General features: G+C 25.1%; 4 protein-coding genes and 1 long non-coding RNA gene across 9 annotated transcripts; 3 read left to right on the top strand and 2 right to left on the bottom strand.

The window, feature by feature from the left end:
- Nucleotides 1-140: 140 nt before the first annotated feature.
- Nucleotides 141-9299, top strand: rod (kinetochore component rough deal). Of its 3 annotated transcripts, none has more exons than XM_033348104.2 (33): nucleotides 141-361; nucleotides 639-880; nucleotides 972-1076; nucleotides 1144-1273; nucleotides 1369-1520; nucleotides 1621-1817; nucleotides 1895-2364; nucleotides 2444-2626; nucleotides 2692-3113; nucleotides 3183-3351; nucleotides 3414-3509; nucleotides 3606-3797; nucleotides 3884-4014; nucleotides 4085-4190; nucleotides 4280-4520; nucleotides 4606-4750; nucleotides 4826-4977; nucleotides 5045-5284; nucleotides 5365-5411; nucleotides 5478-5773; nucleotides 5837-5994; nucleotides 6116-6316; nucleotides 6384-6499; nucleotides 6654-6763; nucleotides 6830-6951; nucleotides 7067-7336; nucleotides 7430-7521; nucleotides 7626-7987; nucleotides 8065-8250; nucleotides 8338-8569; nucleotides 8643-8945; nucleotides 9025-9108; nucleotides 9193-9299. In XM_033348104.2, exons 1-33 carry the CDS (start codon nucleotides 209-211, stop codon nucleotides 9238-9240), a joined length of 6153 nt encoding a protein of 2050 aa, XP_033203995.2. In that variant the 5' UTR covers nucleotides 141-208; the 3' UTR covers nucleotides 9241-9299. The 3 variants fall into 3 exon arrangements, with proteins under 3 accessions (XP_033203995.2, XP_033203997.2, XP_033203996.2); XM_033348105.2 differs by having other exon boundaries at nucleotides 244-361; nucleotides 862-880; XM_033348106.2 differs by lacking the exons at nucleotides 8065-8250; nucleotides 8338-8569; nucleotides 8643-8945; nucleotides 9025-9108; nucleotides 9193-9299 and having other exon boundaries at nucleotides 7430-7534; nucleotides 7626-7756.
- Nucleotides 9284-10867, bottom strand: LOC117164785 (uncharacterized). 2 transcript variants are annotated; one of them, XM_076620745.1, is made up of 5 exons: nucleotides 10731-10867; nucleotides 10317-10500; nucleotides 10032-10204; nucleotides 9751-9823; nucleotides 9284-9661 (listed from the first exon to the last, which is right to left on the bottom strand). In XM_076620745.1, exons 1-5 carry the CDS (start codon nucleotides 10745-10747, stop codon nucleotides 9470-9472), a joined length of 639 nt encoding a protein of 212 aa, XP_076476860.1. In that variant the 5' UTR covers nucleotides 10748-10867; the 3' UTR covers nucleotides 9284-9469. The 2 variants fall into 2 exon arrangements, with proteins under 2 accessions (XP_076476860.1, XP_033204012.2); XM_033348121.2 differs by lacking the exon at nucleotides 10731-10867 and having other exon boundaries at nucleotides 10317-10722.
- Nucleotides 10868-10973: 106 nt separating this feature from the next.
- Nucleotides 10974-16035, top strand: LOC143303026 (uncharacterized). Its single transcript, XR_013058987.1, has 4 exons — nucleotides 10974-11162; nucleotides 14817-14907; nucleotides 15142-15336; nucleotides 15560-16035. It is a non-coding gene; the product is annotated as an uncharacterized LOC143303026 (long non-coding RNA).
- Nucleotides 11150-15986, bottom strand: Mtl (Rac family small GTPase Mtl). The gene is made up of 3 exons (XM_033348123.2): nucleotides 15871-15986; nucleotides 15041-15377; nucleotides 11150-14945 (listed from the first exon to the last, which is right to left on the bottom strand). The coding sequence occupies exons 1-3, from the start codon at nucleotides 15984-15986 to the stop codon at nucleotides 14811-14813; spliced, it is 588 nt and encodes a 195-aa protein (XP_033204014.1). The 3' UTR covers nucleotides 11150-14810.
- Nucleotides 16036-16705: 670 nt separating the features above from the next.
- Nucleotides 16706-18971, top strand: Tsen34 (tRNA splicing endonuclease subunit 34). Of its 2 annotated transcripts, none has more exons than XM_076620741.1 (6): nucleotides 16706-16820; nucleotides 17471-17693; nucleotides 17798-18069; nucleotides 18154-18364; nucleotides 18480-18641; nucleotides 18718-18971. In XM_076620741.1, exons 2-6 carry the CDS (start codon nucleotides 17642-17644, stop codon nucleotides 18918-18920), a joined length of 900 nt encoding a protein of 299 aa, XP_076476856.1. In that variant the 5' UTR covers nucleotides 16706-16820; nucleotides 17471-17641; the 3' UTR covers nucleotides 18921-18971. The 2 variants fall into 2 exon arrangements, with proteins under 2 accessions (XP_076476856.1, XP_033204010.1); XM_033348119.2 differs by lacking the exon at nucleotides 16706-16820 and adding an exon at nucleotides 17198-17388.
- Nucleotide 18972: the final 1 nt, after the last annotated feature.

Raw genomic sequence — 18972 nt, 5'->3', positions numbered from 1 at the left:
AATTTGTATGATTCTAAAGTTTACGTGTTTGACAGTTTTTATTCTTTCACAAAGAATTTTTTGAGATTATATACTAGGTTCCAATAAATTTCTTCATTCACCTACAGATGTCATCCGACATGAATTCTGCGCATAATACAATATATGTATGTGTGATCATGTGGTATACATATGTAGTGATCCTGCGCAGTTGTAACGCATTTCATAAATGTTCGCGGGTAAAATGGCGCTGTGGAATAAAGTGGTTTCAGGATTTGATAGAGAAGAAGAAACTGTAAATTTTGGGGTAAGAACAGTAGCAGAAAATAATGGTTCATTATATGAAACTTCTACTCTTGCAACAATACAATCGACTGGAAAGGTATTTAATATCAACTTTATTTTAATTGTAAAAATTGTAAATTTAAATTTAACGGTTGCAACTACTTTTATAAACGTTTTCAAATAATTGTAAATGTTTTTTTGTTATTCTTTATTTATTATTTATTAATTTAACAATCTTAATTTGTTAGTTAATATGACATAAAGAATTTTTTAATATGTTTCTAATTTATTATTTGTGATAAAAAGCATAAATTTGAATAGTATTTGAGTTAGGTAGATAAATTAAATAAAATGCTTTTCTTTATGTTTATAAGTTATCAAGAGAACCAAATATCTTAGCATCTGTGCAATATTCAAGAGTTTGTATAGCAATTGATAAGTCAATTACCATATTCGAGAATGAAACGTGTGAAAAAATACTATTAAGTGTCAGTTTTGAATTATTAATAACATGTTATTGTATTTCTCATAATGGTATATTTTTATTTATTGCTTTATCAAATGGAACATTATATTGTCTTCATTTATTAAATAAAGGACAAGTAATCTTTACAAAGTAAGTCTAAATATATACATATATATATAATATTATATAGCTACATTTTGAAATTACGTTGTTTATAAAATTATTCATTTTCCACATATAGAAATATAACAAAAACTGAAGATAAAATAATAGCAATGTTTTTACAAAACAAATCTGATGAATATATTGATATATATCTTACCACAAAAAATGGAGCTATTTATAGGTAAATATATAACTAATTATGAAATTTTATTATGAAATTTATATTATAATTTAGATTCATATTTCAGAGTATTACAATTTAATCCTAAACTTATTCAGTTGACTCTTATAAATGAGATTAGTATTAATGATCCACTAAAAGAGATAACAAAAGAAATTAAATGTGAACAGTTATTTAATGGATTTTCCTCTGATGAGGTAAGTTATGTTTCTACTTCAATGCTTAAATGTGTAAAAATATATTTAACTTGGTCTGTATTTTTTATGATTTATGAATGTTATGAATTATGTAGGTAGTATATGCTACTGCAAATATGACAACTAGAGAAGTATCAATAGCTATGTTATGTTCAAATATGTTATTTATGTGGCCCAGTGAACAGCATATTAATTTTAATACATTTCATTATAATTATATTAAAGTCAAATTTTTAAAAAACTACATGTAAGTATTTACAAAATTTTAATAAAATGGATCATTTCATTACTTTATTTATGTATTTATAACAGTTCCTAACAAAATATACTGATTTTGATCATTTTAGTGCAATGTTATGTTTACGTACAGATTATACTTTAAGTATAATATGCCCTCAAACTCTACTTGGTATACAAGTATATTCTAAGCCTATATCAGATTTTGCAATTATTGAAAATAATGATAATGGTATATGCCAAATACTTGTGTTAACATCTGATAATGATTGTACTACGTATATGTTACATGTGCTTTCTTATCCAGGTATAAAAAATTAATTTTATGTGTATAATTTGTATGCATAACTTTTTGTTTGTAATTAAATTCTTTGTTCTATTCAGATTTCCAAGAAAAGTTTAAAATAAATGTACCACCTATAACATATCTTATTGAAATTATGGATCCTTATGATGAAATAATTTTATATTTGGAAGGAATTAATAATTTTACCAATAATGAATATATAGATACAGTTAGAGTAAAAGCTGTATCAGAAAGTCTTCCTGAATATCAGTTACAACGTTTAGTGAGAAAAAAACAATTTGATGCAGCTGAAGCTTTTGCATATAAATTTAATTTATCTACAGATCCCATTTATTGTGCAAAAGCTGCATTGCTCCTATCACAACTTGGACCTTGGGCAAAAAACACTTCTAGTCCTTTTCAATTAGACATGCTTTTTAATATATTTGATAAAATAGAAGATGTGCAATATGTGGTAGAATGTTGTAGCAAAGCACTTATACCTGAATATAAACAAATGAGGAAAATTAATTTGTATGCACGTTCGAGAATAATAAAAAGTACTGCTGTAAGCATCTTTTAAGTGATAATAGTTGCATTAATTTTTCTGTGTTTCATGTTAAGTATATTTATATTATTGATTTTAGGAAGATAATAAATATTTAAATCTTCTTTCTTCGATTAATGATATACTACATAAGTTAGAAACTTTTCATATGATTTGGGGCTATAAAAAAAATGTAGAATGTTATGATGAAGATATTATGAATGAATGGATTAAATTTTCACGGGCAAATTTGATGGAAGAATACAAAACACATTTGAGTTTGGTAAAGTATGGTAAATAATTAAAATAAACTAGCACAAATAAACTGGTTAAATTTTTTTATTATAGGGAGAAATGGAAGCAGCTACTTTGATTTGGACAAGACATCTTCCAGATATAATAAAACATGTATCCATAGAATTTGTAAAAGATATATTTGCAATTGTTCCTGAGAAGATATCCTTAGTTGCCCTTTGGACATGGTTATCACACTTTATTCCCAGTTTATTGTCATTTGTTCCTAATGCAATGTGTGAAATTATGCTCTGGGGTATTAAAAAAGTTAAATCATTTGAACAGTTTCATCATTCAGAATGGCCCCAGATTGGAATTGATTTTACAGAAAAGTTTATAAAATTATTAAAATTTGAAGAAAGTCATCATTCGTTATATTTTCAGCAAGAGTGTTTGAACAAAGATTCCAATTTAAAACAATTGGTTTTTTTAATACAAGCTATGTCTGATATTCAAAAATTGAAAGTTGATTATAGGTAATGTTATAATTTTGTAAGCTTAAATAATTTAAAAAAGATAAGTTTATCAAAATATAGAAATTGTAGATTAGCAATATCTCTCAATTCGTATATTGGAGATCCTATGGAAGTCTCATATATATTACTGGATAAGATACATATAAATATAATTCAAGAATTTATAAATACATTTCTAAAACAATACATGTTGAATAATTCTCTGCAAAATGATTATGTACTTTCTTCGTATATACAGGTATGTTTAGATTAAAATTGGTCAGATTTTATTAAATATTGATGAAAATTATACCTGTATAGAAAACTTTAAGGAATTCTAAAAGTTGGTGGTCAGGTGAAGAAGCTCCATGGGAGAAAAAAGTTATTCTTATTATTGATTTAATTCAAGATATAGAGGTATGCATATATACATATATATATATAAAATTAGAGATATTTATATGTTAAGTGGAAATATAATATAGTTTTGCACATACTTATTTATAATTACAGACTAAATTACAACAAACATTAGAGGTACTGAAAAAAGCTACAGTTCCATGGTCTTCAACTATTGTAACTTTAACAGAAACAAGCTATAATTCTGATCATATTTTAATATCCCAAATCAAAATGGAACATAATTGTGTTCCAATTAAACTTATCTTAAAGAAATATGGATATGAACGCATTGGCATAAATAATGTCAGTAAGCTCGACTAATTATTTACAAAAAAAATTTTCAATTTAAATGGTTTAAATGGTTAAATGGTTATTTTAACATTTTTCAGAAATTAATACACTGTATAATAAAAGAAAATCATGAAAGCATGATATCAGATATTGAACAAATAACTAAAAATGATTTATTATCAAGGAAAAAAGCATTTTCATCCTGTGTAAATTACTACCTAGTTAGGGGGTAAGATATTTCAAACATAGAACATAAAATAATTCTTCAAAATCAACTAGTAACAAAAATGAACTTACAGGAATTTTGAAAATGTAACCAAGACATTAAATTCCTTAGAAAATGACGTTTTAGTATATTGTTGTGTACAAATTGTTAATTACGTTAGAGCTGGTTTAACGCTAAAGGTACATTGAAATACTATAATTTTTATTAAAAAGATACTTTATATTTCTTAAATGCAGGCATACTATTTAACTTTATATTTATTATATAGGTCATGCCTGAGTCTCTTATACATCACATTGAGATGTTGGGTTGGGTAAAATTACAGTTAAAAAAGCTTTCAGAAACGTGTAAAATCCAATCACATCATTGCAATAACGTTATTGATAGTATAAATGAAATAAAATCAATGTATTTTTTAAAGAAAGATTTTCAAATTAATGTTACACTTGAAGAGTATCAAGATAAAAAAAAGCAAATATTACAAAACTATGTTAGAGGATTGTGCGATAGTATGAAATAATCTTTCTCTATATTTTATACTTTTTACAATTACAGCAATTAAGTATTTATAATTACAATTTTTTAATATTTCAGTGGACATAGAGAAAGATGAAAACTTATTTATCTCTTATAAAAAAGTTATGAAGGTTGCTGACTTACTTAAATTACAAAGAATTGATGCAATATCTACGTTATTAGAGCAGACAAAAAGTATAAACATATTAAATTATTTTATTAGGTAAATAAATTTTATTTATATGAAAAATACAAACATATAATATTAAGTCTTGTTGAAGTAATTATTCCTATTTAGATACAAAGAAGGACAATTAAATATAATGACACATGAATGTCAATATATACATAAAATATGTTTATTTATTATGCAAGATATTACAAGAGATGCAGACATTGCAGTTACAGTCCAAAGCTTAAGTTCTGCTGCATTATGTGTATGTTCAGATGGTATGTGTATTATTTAAATATTAATCATTTTAATGTATATTTTAATAACTTTAATGTATATTTTTAGATGAATTACAATCTATGTTACTATTGTATACATGGGCAAATTTATATCAAATGTGCTCTAATAAAAATCTTAGATATGGTTCAAATTCAGTGGACATAAAGCATGAAGAATTATCAAGATCACAATGGAAGTTGTATACGATATATAAAGATTTAGCTATCGCAACAGATGAATTTTTACTACCACTATTTAAAAATGCAATCTCTATACAGAGAAATTATATGGCTAAATTAAAACATGGTAAAATAAAATTCATTAATGATCCTAATTTTATGTACAAATATATATAATGGAAACTTTGTACTTTATTTACAATATAGATATAGAACACATATCAAGTGATGCAACTGATGAATATTATGATCAGGTAATTAATGTTAATATATTTTCTGGAGAAATATTAATGTATAAAATAAATAATATAATTTTTTAGCCAAATGCAGAAGAAGCTTTGAAGAACTTGCTCAATAAAATAAAGAAATTAAGAGTGGAACATAACGATTATTGCTTATTGCAGATTATTAAAACATTATATTTCGACTTTTGCATTATACAAAATATAAGTGATACTTTATTAATAGAAATTAAATCAGTATATTTTCATCTTTCAATGATATTATTAAAAAAAATAATATGTAGTCGGTCATTTGATCTTCAGCTTAGTTTATCTTGCTTGTTTATGTTGTCTGATTCAGAAGCATGTAAATGGATATCTTCTGCTTGTAAATCGTAAGTACTTTAATATAAATGTATAAGAGATACAATAATAATATAAAAGTATCTTTTTTTCAGATTTCAACCAGATTACGCTCGCCATTCAAGAATAACAATACTTGGATATGAATATTTTCATTTGACAGGAAATCAAATATGTCTGCAGACATTTAAAAATAATAAAATATTGCATTATTGGACGCAAAAGTTGTCTAAATATTTAATCTCATATAAAGGTCTAAATCAGTTCATTACTTTAATTCATTTTTTACTGTATTTGATTCTCTTCTTTTACATGAGCATATGTATACACATGTGTATGAGCTTAAAAAATATACTTATAAAAAATATTTGCAGAACTTTTAACAAGTGATGCTACAATTAAGAGAGAAATATTACAACGTATTATGAACTATAATGATGACATGGTTCCTTTGTTTCAAGAGTTCTGCTTTGATTTTGGGTTTGATATTCAAGATTGTTTATTACTTTATTTACAAACAGTAGTAAAAACATGGAACCCAAAATTAAATATAAATAATTACAATGGAAAAAAAGGTAAAAGGCTATAAGAAATTAAACTTTAATACACTTACTTTTAATATCTTTATGATTGTGGTTTTAGAATTGCATATTAATGAGGATGAAGTAAACGAATTAAGAAAAAAATGCAATACAATTGCTACTTATATCACGGATAAAGTTGCCTTAAAGAACAGTGTTACAAGTGTTTTATCGCAAGTATGAAAGTACTAATGTTACAAATCTAATTGTACTGTATACTAATTGTACATATGCACCAATGTTATAGTTCTAGTATATATATAATATATTATAAATAAATATAATATAATAATATAATCTGATATTCAAGACTGTAAATTTACTGTTTCAGATAAATTTTTATTATTATGAAGTATTTATAATTCTTATGGATCTTATAGAGGATAAAAATATAGAACACAGAAATTATTTTTGTTTCTTACAAAATTATACTCGCACTGGGTAAGAATATGGGTAGACTGTAGTACTACTAGGTATACTATATATGTATGTATGTGTTTTTTATAGTTTAGCTACACAAATAGAATGTGAAGAGTGGATGCATCTCAACCCAGGATATACTTCTTTACCCCCTATTGCAGAATGGCGATTACCTTTTCTGCCTAAAGTTGAATTATGGAAACTTATAAGTAAAATTCTTTCATTGCATATTATTTACTATGTTTTAATAAATAGTTAAATTGTATAAAATGCTAAAACATTATACACAATTATTTTAATATTTTATTATTAATTTATTTTTAGCTCCTGAATTAAATTTAAAGACTTATGAGAAATGGTTAGATATTGCTCCTGTTCTTAAATTACAACCTCATATTGTATGTACTTTAGCCATAAAAGGAGAAGTAACTTGTGCTTGGAAGAATAAACACAAAATAGATAAATGGTCTCTTTGTTCAAAAAATAGTAGTTTGCTAGATAATATAAAAAGATGTATAGAAAGAATGACTGGTCCAGATGCATTGTATTATGGTACAGCAGCATTATATTATGTTGTCAATCATACACCACCAGGTATTTTATATATTACATTATGCCAAAAATCATATCTTACTGAAAAAATGTCTTGATAAATCAAAATAAAATAATCGTATTATTTATTATTAGGAGCTGATCAAGTAGCAGCAGTTGAAGAGTGTTATAAATATGCTCAGCTGTCAGCACAGAAATCTACGACATTTGAAGAAGGAATGCTAGAAGTATATTTCTTATGTACTTTATACAAATATATTTTTTATTTTGCTTTCTATAATTTTATTAATATATTACTTTAATGATCAAATCGTGGTTGCCTCTATTTCAGAAAATAAAATTCAAATATTTACGTTTTACATCGGAACATGTTTTACGTGTACATGGCTTAGACAACAAAAATTATTTGTCATTAATCGGAAACCCGAATAAATTAGTTCGTGAATTATATGCAGATGAAAGTATACCTCAAAGATATCAATGTGTTACTAATCATAGACCTGATATAAATACTGCTGTTAATTCTCTCAGTCAGTTATTCTCTATCAATGTGGTTAAACTACGGATAGAATTATTACAGGAGTGGTTACAACCAGATACTAAATATATAAAATTCAATCAAAGTATAACAGAAACATTTTCAGTAACAACAAATTCCGAATCAACTCTAAATTGTGATGATAATTTATTGAGGTATATCACTATATTTAAAACATTCTCTTTTTACATGTAATATGTAAAATATTTAGATATCAATAATACATTTCCAGAGCATGCTACATTTTAGAACATGGAGACCTCGAATTGTCAATCAATTTTCTTATAAATATAAGTTTTGGCGAAAAAGATGAAAACTATAGTCCTGAAACACGCTATAGAGCTCTTCGTGTATTACAAACTATAGTCAATACTGTTAAATTGGAAGATTTAACTAAACGCGATTACCAAACAATCAGGTAATTGTTTTCTAATTTTTTTATATTTTTAATTTAAAAAATTTTATGTTTTATCTCAAGTAATATTTTTAAATATTTATATTTCAGAAATTATATGAGATCTTTGAAATATATAAGTAAATTAGAATTATTAGGAATAGGTTACAGTATAAATACATTTGAAACATGTCCTAAATATGAACTTGTACAAATTTTATGGAAAACACAAAGTTATTCATCGCAAGCACTTGTTATTATTGCACAGCTTTGCATAGATTTTGAAATATATGAATATTCTCTCTGGGATAAAAATTTAACTAAATTAGCTAAATTATTAATGGTAAATAACACGCATTAAACTATTTTTAGAATACGTAAAAATAATATTTTATATATTCCTGTTATGTTTGCAGATTAATGAATTAAAAAAAATTTTACTACAAATACGAAATATAAGTATTATTGTAAATTCTAATGGATATTTATTGGCATGGGAAGTAACAATTTCAGAACCTTTCAGAAAAATGGATATAAATCCGACCTCTGAACAAATTGAAAAATGCATTGAAGCTTTACAACTTTTATATTCATGTCCAGTCGTACATGGCTTAAAATTCACTAACATCATAAAGTATTGTTTTCAGTGCCAACAAGATCATTTAGCAGTTGCACTTTTACCATTTTTAAATGATGATGATACAATATTTGTTTTGGAAGTAAATATCTTATATTTCATTTTATTGAGAATTCAATGCTGTTTATATTATTAATTTATGTATTACTATTATTTTCTAGAAAATTAAATATGCATCTAGTATTACTAAGGTATTAAAAGAATTAAATAACTTATATTCAAATGGAGTACTTTGTGTAGCTTACGTAAGTGTATAGTATTTTGCTTTAATTTGATACAAAATTTATATACTTTAAAATATAATTTCAAAGAATACATTTCTTTTTCAGTGTAATAAAATTATAGAAGGTACACTAGCAAAAATGAACATTCAGTAAGATACAAGAACTGCATTTTATATAGAACTATTTTAATAAATAATTTCTTTGTGAATTTAGTTCTTGTATTATTAAAAATTTATTTGTTCTGTATACATAAAATCTATTACACATAAACCTATTACATACCTATCAATTATGTACATATTAATTATATATAAATTAATTATATATATATATATATATATATATATATATATATATATATGTACTTTTACTATTCATACAATTATTCTTTATTGTCCCACTTATCTTTATAATTTTCAACTAATAAAGATTTATTTTGAATTAATTTTACTTTAATACTATCTGTTTCGGGATTTGCATTAACTCCTTGTAATGTACATCGATTTATTATCAAAAAGTTTGGATTTGTAGGACTTTGTCTCTGAATGACATCTATTTCATCTCCAACATGCATCTATATAGTTAAGATGTAAAATGTATTTCTATTTTAATATAATAATATTTTTAGATATTTTAAATGTATTTTATTATTTAAGATCATACCATCATTCCTTTCTTAAAGCATTTTTTTCCATTTACACGTAAGTTACTGTTGTAAAAATCTTTATCCAGTTTACTAAAAAGAAAAAGAAATATTTTTAGAGAAATAGATCAAATAAATAAATTTTTTATTTCGATTAAGATTATTCATAATAACAAGTAGTTTTATATCAAAACTGTGCATATCAAAATTTTATATATATGTACAATCTGGAATGTTCAACATTTCTTTATAATACATCATTTATTTAAATAATATTTTAACAACAATGATATTAACTTACTTGCGTGATATTCCAAACCCAGCTTTAGCAATAGCATCCAATCGAAGAGAAGGTACTGTAATTACAATTACCTTTGATTTATCTGTATTTAAATAGTCATCAACATCAATATCAAACTCTTCATCTTCATCAGACTCTTCATCTTCATCAGATTCTTCATCTTTACTCTTACTCTATGTATATATAAATTTATACTTTAAAATTTGGTCACTAAAGTGCTTTATATCTTCAATCATTAAAATTATTAAATACTTAGCAAATATAAGGGTGCTAAAATTATCTTACTTTTCTTGAAATGTTTCCTTTACTCTTGAATCTTACAAATAACATGGAATTCAAATTTTGTTGTGGGTATGAACAATTCAGAAATAAATTATATCGTTTAGTATTTAAGTTCAATACACTTTTTAATCCATACGATATTTGTATATTTGTACATGCTGTCCTTCGCATAATATTACAGATTGTCCTATGTAACATTGTTTAAAATTACATATACACTTTAAAAACTAAAGGTTATGTTTGCAGCGATATATGTAATAGATGTTAAAAGATTAATTGAACATGTTTGAGAAGTCGTAGTTATTTATATATGTAGTTATTTATATATATTTGTTTTTTATGTATATATTATCTTTAAAAACTTGTTAAAAAAATAATCCATTAATTTCCATGATAAAATAGAACGACACTTCCTACCAAAAATGTCCGACCATTTAATTATTTAATTTTTGCTTTAGCTTATTCCTTATTTAATATATTTGAAATCAATTTAAATATTTGAAACCCATTCAAGATTTCTAGCTAATTTGTGTAAAAAGCTAGCTACTTTTCACATTTTAAATTCTACTGAAATAATAAAAATAAAAATATGAGTTAGATATACATATACATATAATTCAATTTATTCATATAATTAGTCTATTCATTGTATTACATTTGTAAAAGATTCTTTAACTTCTATGATAATTTTTGCTTCAAATGTTTTAATACAATCATGTGATATTTTAAAAAGTTAAACTATAAAATGAGGATCTTGACTAAAAATTAAGTATTTCTCATTGTGTGTGTACTTTATTTTAAGAAGTTCTTTTTGAAATACATATAAATAAAAATAAATGCTTCCCTGTGGTATGTAGAACATGCATTTATATAATTACACTTTGATTATTATTCAATATTCAACTGTAATTTGAATTTTTCATAAGAAAATAGGATAGGTAAAATTAATTTTTCAATTTTTATCTTTGTAGTCACTTTTGTACTAACAGCAAAAGAGTTCATTTATGAAAATACAATGACTATCACTATTTTATTAATAAAAATTTAACTGTTATGTAATATAATAACATAACTTATGTAAAAATTTTTTAGTATTATTAATTATGAGTGGAATATAAATAAAATATTATTTGTATTCATATAATGTTCTCTTGTGCTGTTTTATTAGTACAGAAATTAGCAATTTTACAGAAATTTTAAGAAAATAGATAAATATTGTTTCTAAGTTACTGACGATTAAATTTACTTAATACATGTACATACATTTGTATTCTAATGATTTCTTATCCTCCTTGTTTGGTTTATTCTGCTTTACTTAAATTGACAATATCTTAAATTAGATCAATACTTTCATGTCCTTCACTTTATCATTTCAGTTTGATTGTTTCCTTTTTTCAATAAAAAATGTTTATTAATTAGATATAAATTGAATACAAATTTTAATAAAACACTTCTCATTTATAAATAAAATCAAATTCATGGTGACTAGAATATTTTTACAGTTCATACATTCATTTTTTTCTATACTTATATGCAATAATACGTAATAAAGATTATAAGTGTTACATTAGAAGTAACATTCAACTTTGGTTTGTAGCATCCATTACTGTTACTTTCTTGTTTTTAAAAAAGGGAGAAATCAATATCGACGTTTTATTAAATGCACAAGTTGTAAGTAGTGTAATTCATCTTACCAACCTGTATAGATTCATAGTTATGCTATTAACACAAATATTTATCAACTTTGATCCTATTTGCTAAAAAAAATATCATATATACATATTAAAAAACATTTTACTTGCACATTTTATATTAGCTGCCTGAACTTAACTTTTTTCTCACTTAAGATAAAGCTATGATTAATTATTCTTATTATAGTAAATTGCAAATATATATTAATTTAAATGTAGTAAATAAGAAAAATTTCAGGTGTAAGTAGTAAATTTTGGAGTAAAGATTAAAATTTTTATTTACATTGTAATACTGCAAATAGTTCCTCATATTAATCTTAAAAATTAAATATCATTTAAATACTATTTAAAAAATTGTGCTTTGTTTTATCCTTATTTTCAATTAATTTTTGTGTAATAAACTTTATCTTCAATAATAACTGTAAAATAAATGCACTACTTACAATAAATGCAAACTTTACATACAATTATTATATAACACGCTGCTGATATCTGATTATTTCGTATAATAAATGGCTTAAATCTGTTGTAGAACAGTAATAATAATAATGTCATCTTCAATTGTGCTTTTTCAAACATTCAAAAAACAATCGTTTTACACAGGAACTACAAATATGTTGTATGTTCTTAACTAAAACATAAATTTATAAAATATTGCAGCAAAAGATACCAAAAATAACTGTGTTATTCAAGATCATAGCACATATAACAAAGTATAAAAAGCTTACTGCAAACATTTTACGACACACTCTATACTTCAATCACATGATTAATTTATTTGATAATAGATTGTGTACATACTGAAATGTGTCAGAAAAAACAAACATAGCTATAGTATTTTTAAAATTTGATTGAAATTTAGAGCATGTTACCACTATGCTACAGTATGTACACTTAGCAAGCATTAATATGCCTCATTCTTAATTCACCCCCACTTACACTAGGAATATTTTTCTTTTTAAATATGTTGACATATTTTTAATTCATTCGAAATGCACATTGAATAAAAGTACAACTAAGTATGATATTCAATATTTCTTTTATAAATTTGAAAGCATATGGCACGCATGTCCTATCTTTCTATATCCTAAGCTTTCTTCCAAATATAAAAAAATAGCAAGTTCATAAGTGATGGAATATTTGTTAATTATCATCACACTATTTTTTTATTGAGTCCTTTTATAGAGAGCATGTAATATTATCAAAATATGTTTTACTATTATAAAGTATAAATGAACTATGTTACAATACAGAAAAAAGTCCACAATAATAAATTAAATATAAGTATGGATGTGTTTTAATTTTATACATAAAAGCAGAAAAACAATAGTTGTTCTATGATGTATTCATTATTGTAAAATCTGTTACTAACCTTTTAAATGCAAAGATTGATCTAAATGAATTTTATAAAAATAATAATGGAAGGTTAAAAATGTCATGGTTACTGTTTAAAATAAATTGTGCTATGTTCTCTGTATTATAGGCATACTTTGCACCATATGTTTGTTACTGGTATTACATTTTCTTATGTAATTCAATATATATTTTGATTATTCTTTTCACAATACACTCCGCAGTTTTTATGAAAAATAATTTAGAGCCTTTCATTAACCAGATTGCACCACTGCAACAATCTGTAAAATTGTATCTGCCACATGCAACAACAGAAATACAATTTCAGACGTAAAAGTTTTTAAAGTGTTTTTGTAATAAATTCTCTTTAGAGTATGATTACTCAGTATATAGTCAAAATAAAATAAATATCAATATGCACATAATACATTACAACGTGTTTTGTATTATGTAGTTACGAGAAGAATGTTCAAATTCTAGACAATAAAGTGTGCCATATAAAGCTATCAGATTTGCAAAAAGACGTACATGAATATTTGTTGGCAGTATTTTATGCATAATGTGTTATTTTTCTGTTAGAGTACAAAGAAATATTACAACCATAATATTTATCAAAAATTTTAAGATAAATACAAAATATTTCTTATTATGAGATTCTTCAATTCCTTTACACCTTTTTTAATGTTTTCTAATATGAGATTTAAAAAATACATACATATATTGTCTAGAACTGACATAAAAAATGTTTGTGTCATTGATTTGATTTTTTCTTCGTTGCTATGGCACTGTCTGTTTAAATAATTCTATAATGCTATTTTACATTTTATAAAAATTGTTAGTATATTGATTGTTATATCTATCATATGTGTATACTAAATGAATGTTTTTACTATCATAGGTATAAAAATTTAGAAATCTGGCAGCTTTATGACCAAAATTTTAAGATCCAACATTCTAAATTGTTATTGCAATACATATTAGTCTCGTTTCAACGTGAATTAAATCATTATGTTATAAAATAGAAAATTGTTGTTTTATGAAAAAAATAATGGCAAACAATAAGATATAGTACGTTAGTACATGACTAGTGCATTGATGTATGAAATTATTAATGTCTGAAACCACTACCTGGGATACATGCAAATTTGGAATTATTTTTATGTATTTAAACATTAAGTACTGGTTAAAAATTATAGTAATGTCATACTTTTTTATTTAGTTTCTAGTCTTATGTTAGTTTTACAGCTTGTTTTTAAAAAACGCAAGCTGCAAATTGTACTCAATTTATGATGCATTAAACTATAGCTGCCAGAGGAATTTATTAAAATGCATGGTTTGCTACCTTCCTTTTTTCAAAACATTCATATTTTGTCCGTTTGTTTCTGAGAAAATTAATTTCAGTCTGTCAGTTTATACGTGATTTTACCTATATTGAATCTTGATTATTTATTGTTTATAGCATAATGCATCTTCTCTGTCTGCGTTTTTGGGGTTCAGGTCTTAAAACAGCACGTACTGCTTCATCAAACACTTGTTTTAGACCACGTTGTGTGAGTGCAGAACATTCCATATATTTCACTGCACGAATCTATAGATTATGTTCGAAATTATTTACCAGTTAGGAAATTATTGTAATTTATTTTCTTGTATCTGACTTTGTTATACAGTTATAAATGTTTATACCTTATTTGCCAATTTTTGTCCTTGTTCACGTTTTATAGCGCTAAGACCTTGTTCAGCTAAGGCAGTAAGTGTCTCACGATCATCTCGTAAATCTATTTTAGTTCCAACAAGTATCATTGGGGCATCTGGGCAGTGATGTTTTATCTCTGGATACCATTTGCTGGTAACATTTTCAAAAGATGAAGGGCTTGTTACTGAGAAACAAATTAGAAAAACATCAGTCTGTGGATATGAAAGTGGACGGAGCCTGTCATAATCTTCTTGACCTGCTGTATCCCAAAGCCCTAGACTAACAGGTATTCCATCCACAACCATAGGTGCTGAATAATTGTCAAACCTATAAAAAATGATAAAACTTATGTTTAAAAAATTTTAAATTAAATATTAAATGAAATATTTTACAAGTTCTGAAAAGATTTTAGAATTTAAAAAATTATAATGCAATTCAAATTTGTCCAAATAATAATTCAAATAATAATAATAATCCAAGTTATTAATATTAACTATCTCATTTCACAGCTTCATGAAAAAAGTGGATGACAAAAATTCATATGAATATTAAATTTAAAAGCACAAATATATTTTCTAAATATCTTTTAACACTTTGATGGCCATACCAGAATCATATGTTTGGCTCAGGAATGCCACATTGTTTTAACACAGTGTACCGTTAGATGTACTAATGACCACCATGGTGTCACAGGAGACCATGGTCTGGTCATATATGACCAACGTGGTCATCAAGGTATTAATCACACACAGCTTATATATGTTACTCATATTATATTATAATCAAAAAATGTTTTAGTATGTACAAAGATTATACTTACACTGTAGGAACATATTCTCCTGGAAAACTATCAGTTGTATATGATATTAACATACATGTTTTTCCTACTGTTCCATCCCCTACTACCACACATTTGATTGGTCTGCCTGAACTCATCTTTCCTGTATTGTAGTAATAAATAAATATTATTATTTTCATACTTTAAGTTAGAAACTATATAAATTATTATACTTCTATATTTATATATTTTACAATAGAAAGCATATATAAAAATTGTTTTTAATAATAAAAATTAATAACGGAAATAACTTTAAATGTTTTATTTAACAGCAGTATATTAAACTATTCAAATAGACCATTGCATGGGAAAAGTAATTATCTTTACTTAACACTATATTCATTATGTTCTTATAATTGGTAAAAATTTATAAAACATATTGAAACAAGAAGAAATATTATAACAAATTAGTATTATTAAAACACGTTTAGTGGCTACAAAACGTATCTGCACAATATTCTTTTTCTTATAGCATTTACTAATCAATTAGGTCTAAGTATATTAACATGTTGATTGCCACAGTGGTCATTAGTGACTCACGTTTTACTAAATTTTTTAGAATTTTTTAGAACTTTTTTAGATTCTTACAAAAATTGTCAACACTGTAAACAATTTGGATCATATTTTGCAAAAATTCAATGTTATGGTATAGAACCATATTCCAATTTACGCGACATACAAGACAAAATGTGTAAAATGCGCGTGACAGTCAACGTGTTAAACTTCTTATCATTTAATAGTACTTTCATATAACTGTAAAAATTTAATAATATTTAATTTAATACTATGAAGATGAAACGTAGAACCTGATAAATAAATGTATCATTGGAAAATAAGGATATATACAAATACTTTTTATAATCACTGTAAGTCTAATTCAGAGAAATAAGAAGTATGTATGCACGTTTCGAACTTGAAGGTTAGTCACAAAGGTAAGCAGCTCTTCAATTGAAGGGCTTGCCCTTCAATTTCGGTTTATTTGTTCATTACGCAATTGGTAAACAAGAATAATCGGTATATCGTTTAATCACTCACCAAATATGAACAAACGTTAGAATAGAAATAAAACTACTGTATTAACGCGGTTCCGATTACAAATATATTGGATGTTCTTCAAAAAATTATAAAACCGGGTACCATGACGGTATTGCGGTTTTTGGGACTAAAACGGACGTAGCCTTCGCTTGGTGACAGATGTTCGACAATCCTCTTCCTTCCCCTTCTACCCAAAATAATTATTCAGAAATGATGAATAGCGACATCTGTTGAATTCAAATATTTTTGCCATGTTTTAACATTGTAATATGATGTGATAGAATCGATGCATTGTACAGTAATATTTTCGGTATTAACGAAGTAAGCGATGAAATTTAGCAATTGCAAAGAAAGTAATGGACACATAAACGTTATTATTGTCGAACAAGTCACAGGAAGAATTACAATAATTTAGATTTGAATTTTGAAAATAATATCGTGATAAATATCGTATTTAGATATAATGTACAATCCTTTTTATAAATGTTGTATAATACTTTACAAGATTGTGAGGCAATTAAACGAAATTTTTGTGTTTATTGATCAGGAAAGTTACTAAAAAATTGTCATATGTGGATCAGCATTTAACATCTAATTTGATTGGTTACTGAAAACAGCATGGAAAAACATGTAATAAATTGTAATGTTTAACATTACATATAAAATAAATATATTTAATACAATTGTAAAGATTTGAAAAGTTGATTATCTTAGAAAAATGATAGACTTAATTTTATCAAGAAACAATGTCTTTATATGGAGTGCAGAAGGTAATACAATCCTGCTATTACTTTTAAAATTAAAGATGTAAATATAAATGATAATTTTATTTTTTAGTACAATATATCAATTTTAACTTTTATCTGGTTTCTAGACTGGTTGAAGCTTAGAAAGGACTATCGAATAATTGGAGAACTTATAGGTTGTCTTCCAAAGAAACCTAGGCAAGATATATTTTTGGGTCTTCCATTACTCTTACAACCAGAAGAAGTATCTCTTTTGCTTGAAAAGAATATTGCACGTCTCGTACGATATTCATGTCTTCAAAAACCACCATCCAATTCTCTAAAACAAGCTTTTGAAGAATATAGAAATACATTATATGTAGAACAAGAAAAATGTTTAAAGAAAGAAAGACAAAAACAGGTTAGTAAGGGAATACTTTTTACAAATATGTTGATATCCTACTAAAAAGTTATAATTTGGTAGAAATAATATATATTCTTATAGATAATTGGTATGATGGACAAAATTATAGAAGGGAAAAAGCGAAAAATGCTTGGGATAGATACAAGGAAGAAAAAAGTAATGAAATCATTAGATCCAAAAGTACAAGCAGCATTTAATAATATTGAAATAAATAGACAAGATTTATTAAAGGAAGAAATGGCAAAATTACCCAAATTAGACAAAACTGAAGCTTTGATTCAAACCCATACAGGTAAGGAGAAAAATGATATTGACCAGAAGAAAAAGCATGAAATTAAACGATACTACACTTATATCTAAAATATTTATTTCTATTTCTTAGGTATTTTATGGAAATATGTTTTCAGCATACCCATGGACAGATGAAAATGATATAGAAATAATAGAATGGAAGTATCCTTCAAATGAGAAACAACAACTTCGATATAAGACATATAAAGATTTATGGGAAAGAGGATATTATGTAACAAATGGAGAAAAATTTGGAGGAGATTTTTTGGCTTATCCTGGTAATCTAAGATATATTGTTTATATATTGTTAATAGAGATAGACAAATATTTAAATTATTTATATTTTTGTTATAGGAGATCCCATTATGTTTCACTCCCAATTCATAATTTTATGTAAAGATAGAAAAGAGGAAATTCCAATAACTGAACTTTCAGCACAGTGCCGGATTGCTTGCCATGTTCGAAAAACACAAGTATATGCTTCCTTTTCTGAAAACCAAATCATAAAATATCAATCATTCCAATGGGCAGAAAGTGCTACATTTGAAAATGTTTAACAATACTTGAATAATATTATATGATTAAACTTATGAAACATTAAAAAACAAT

This window comes from Bombus vancouverensis, chromosome 8 (genome assembly GCF_051014615.1).
Source record: "Bombus vancouverensis nearcticus chromosome 8, iyBomVanc1_principal, whole genome shotgun sequence".
NCBI lineage: Eukaryota > Metazoa > Arthropoda > Insecta > Hymenoptera > Apidae > Bombus > Bombus vancouverensis.
Note: the sequence above shows the minus strand (reverse complement) of the source record. Positions and strands in the feature narration are given on the sequence as shown.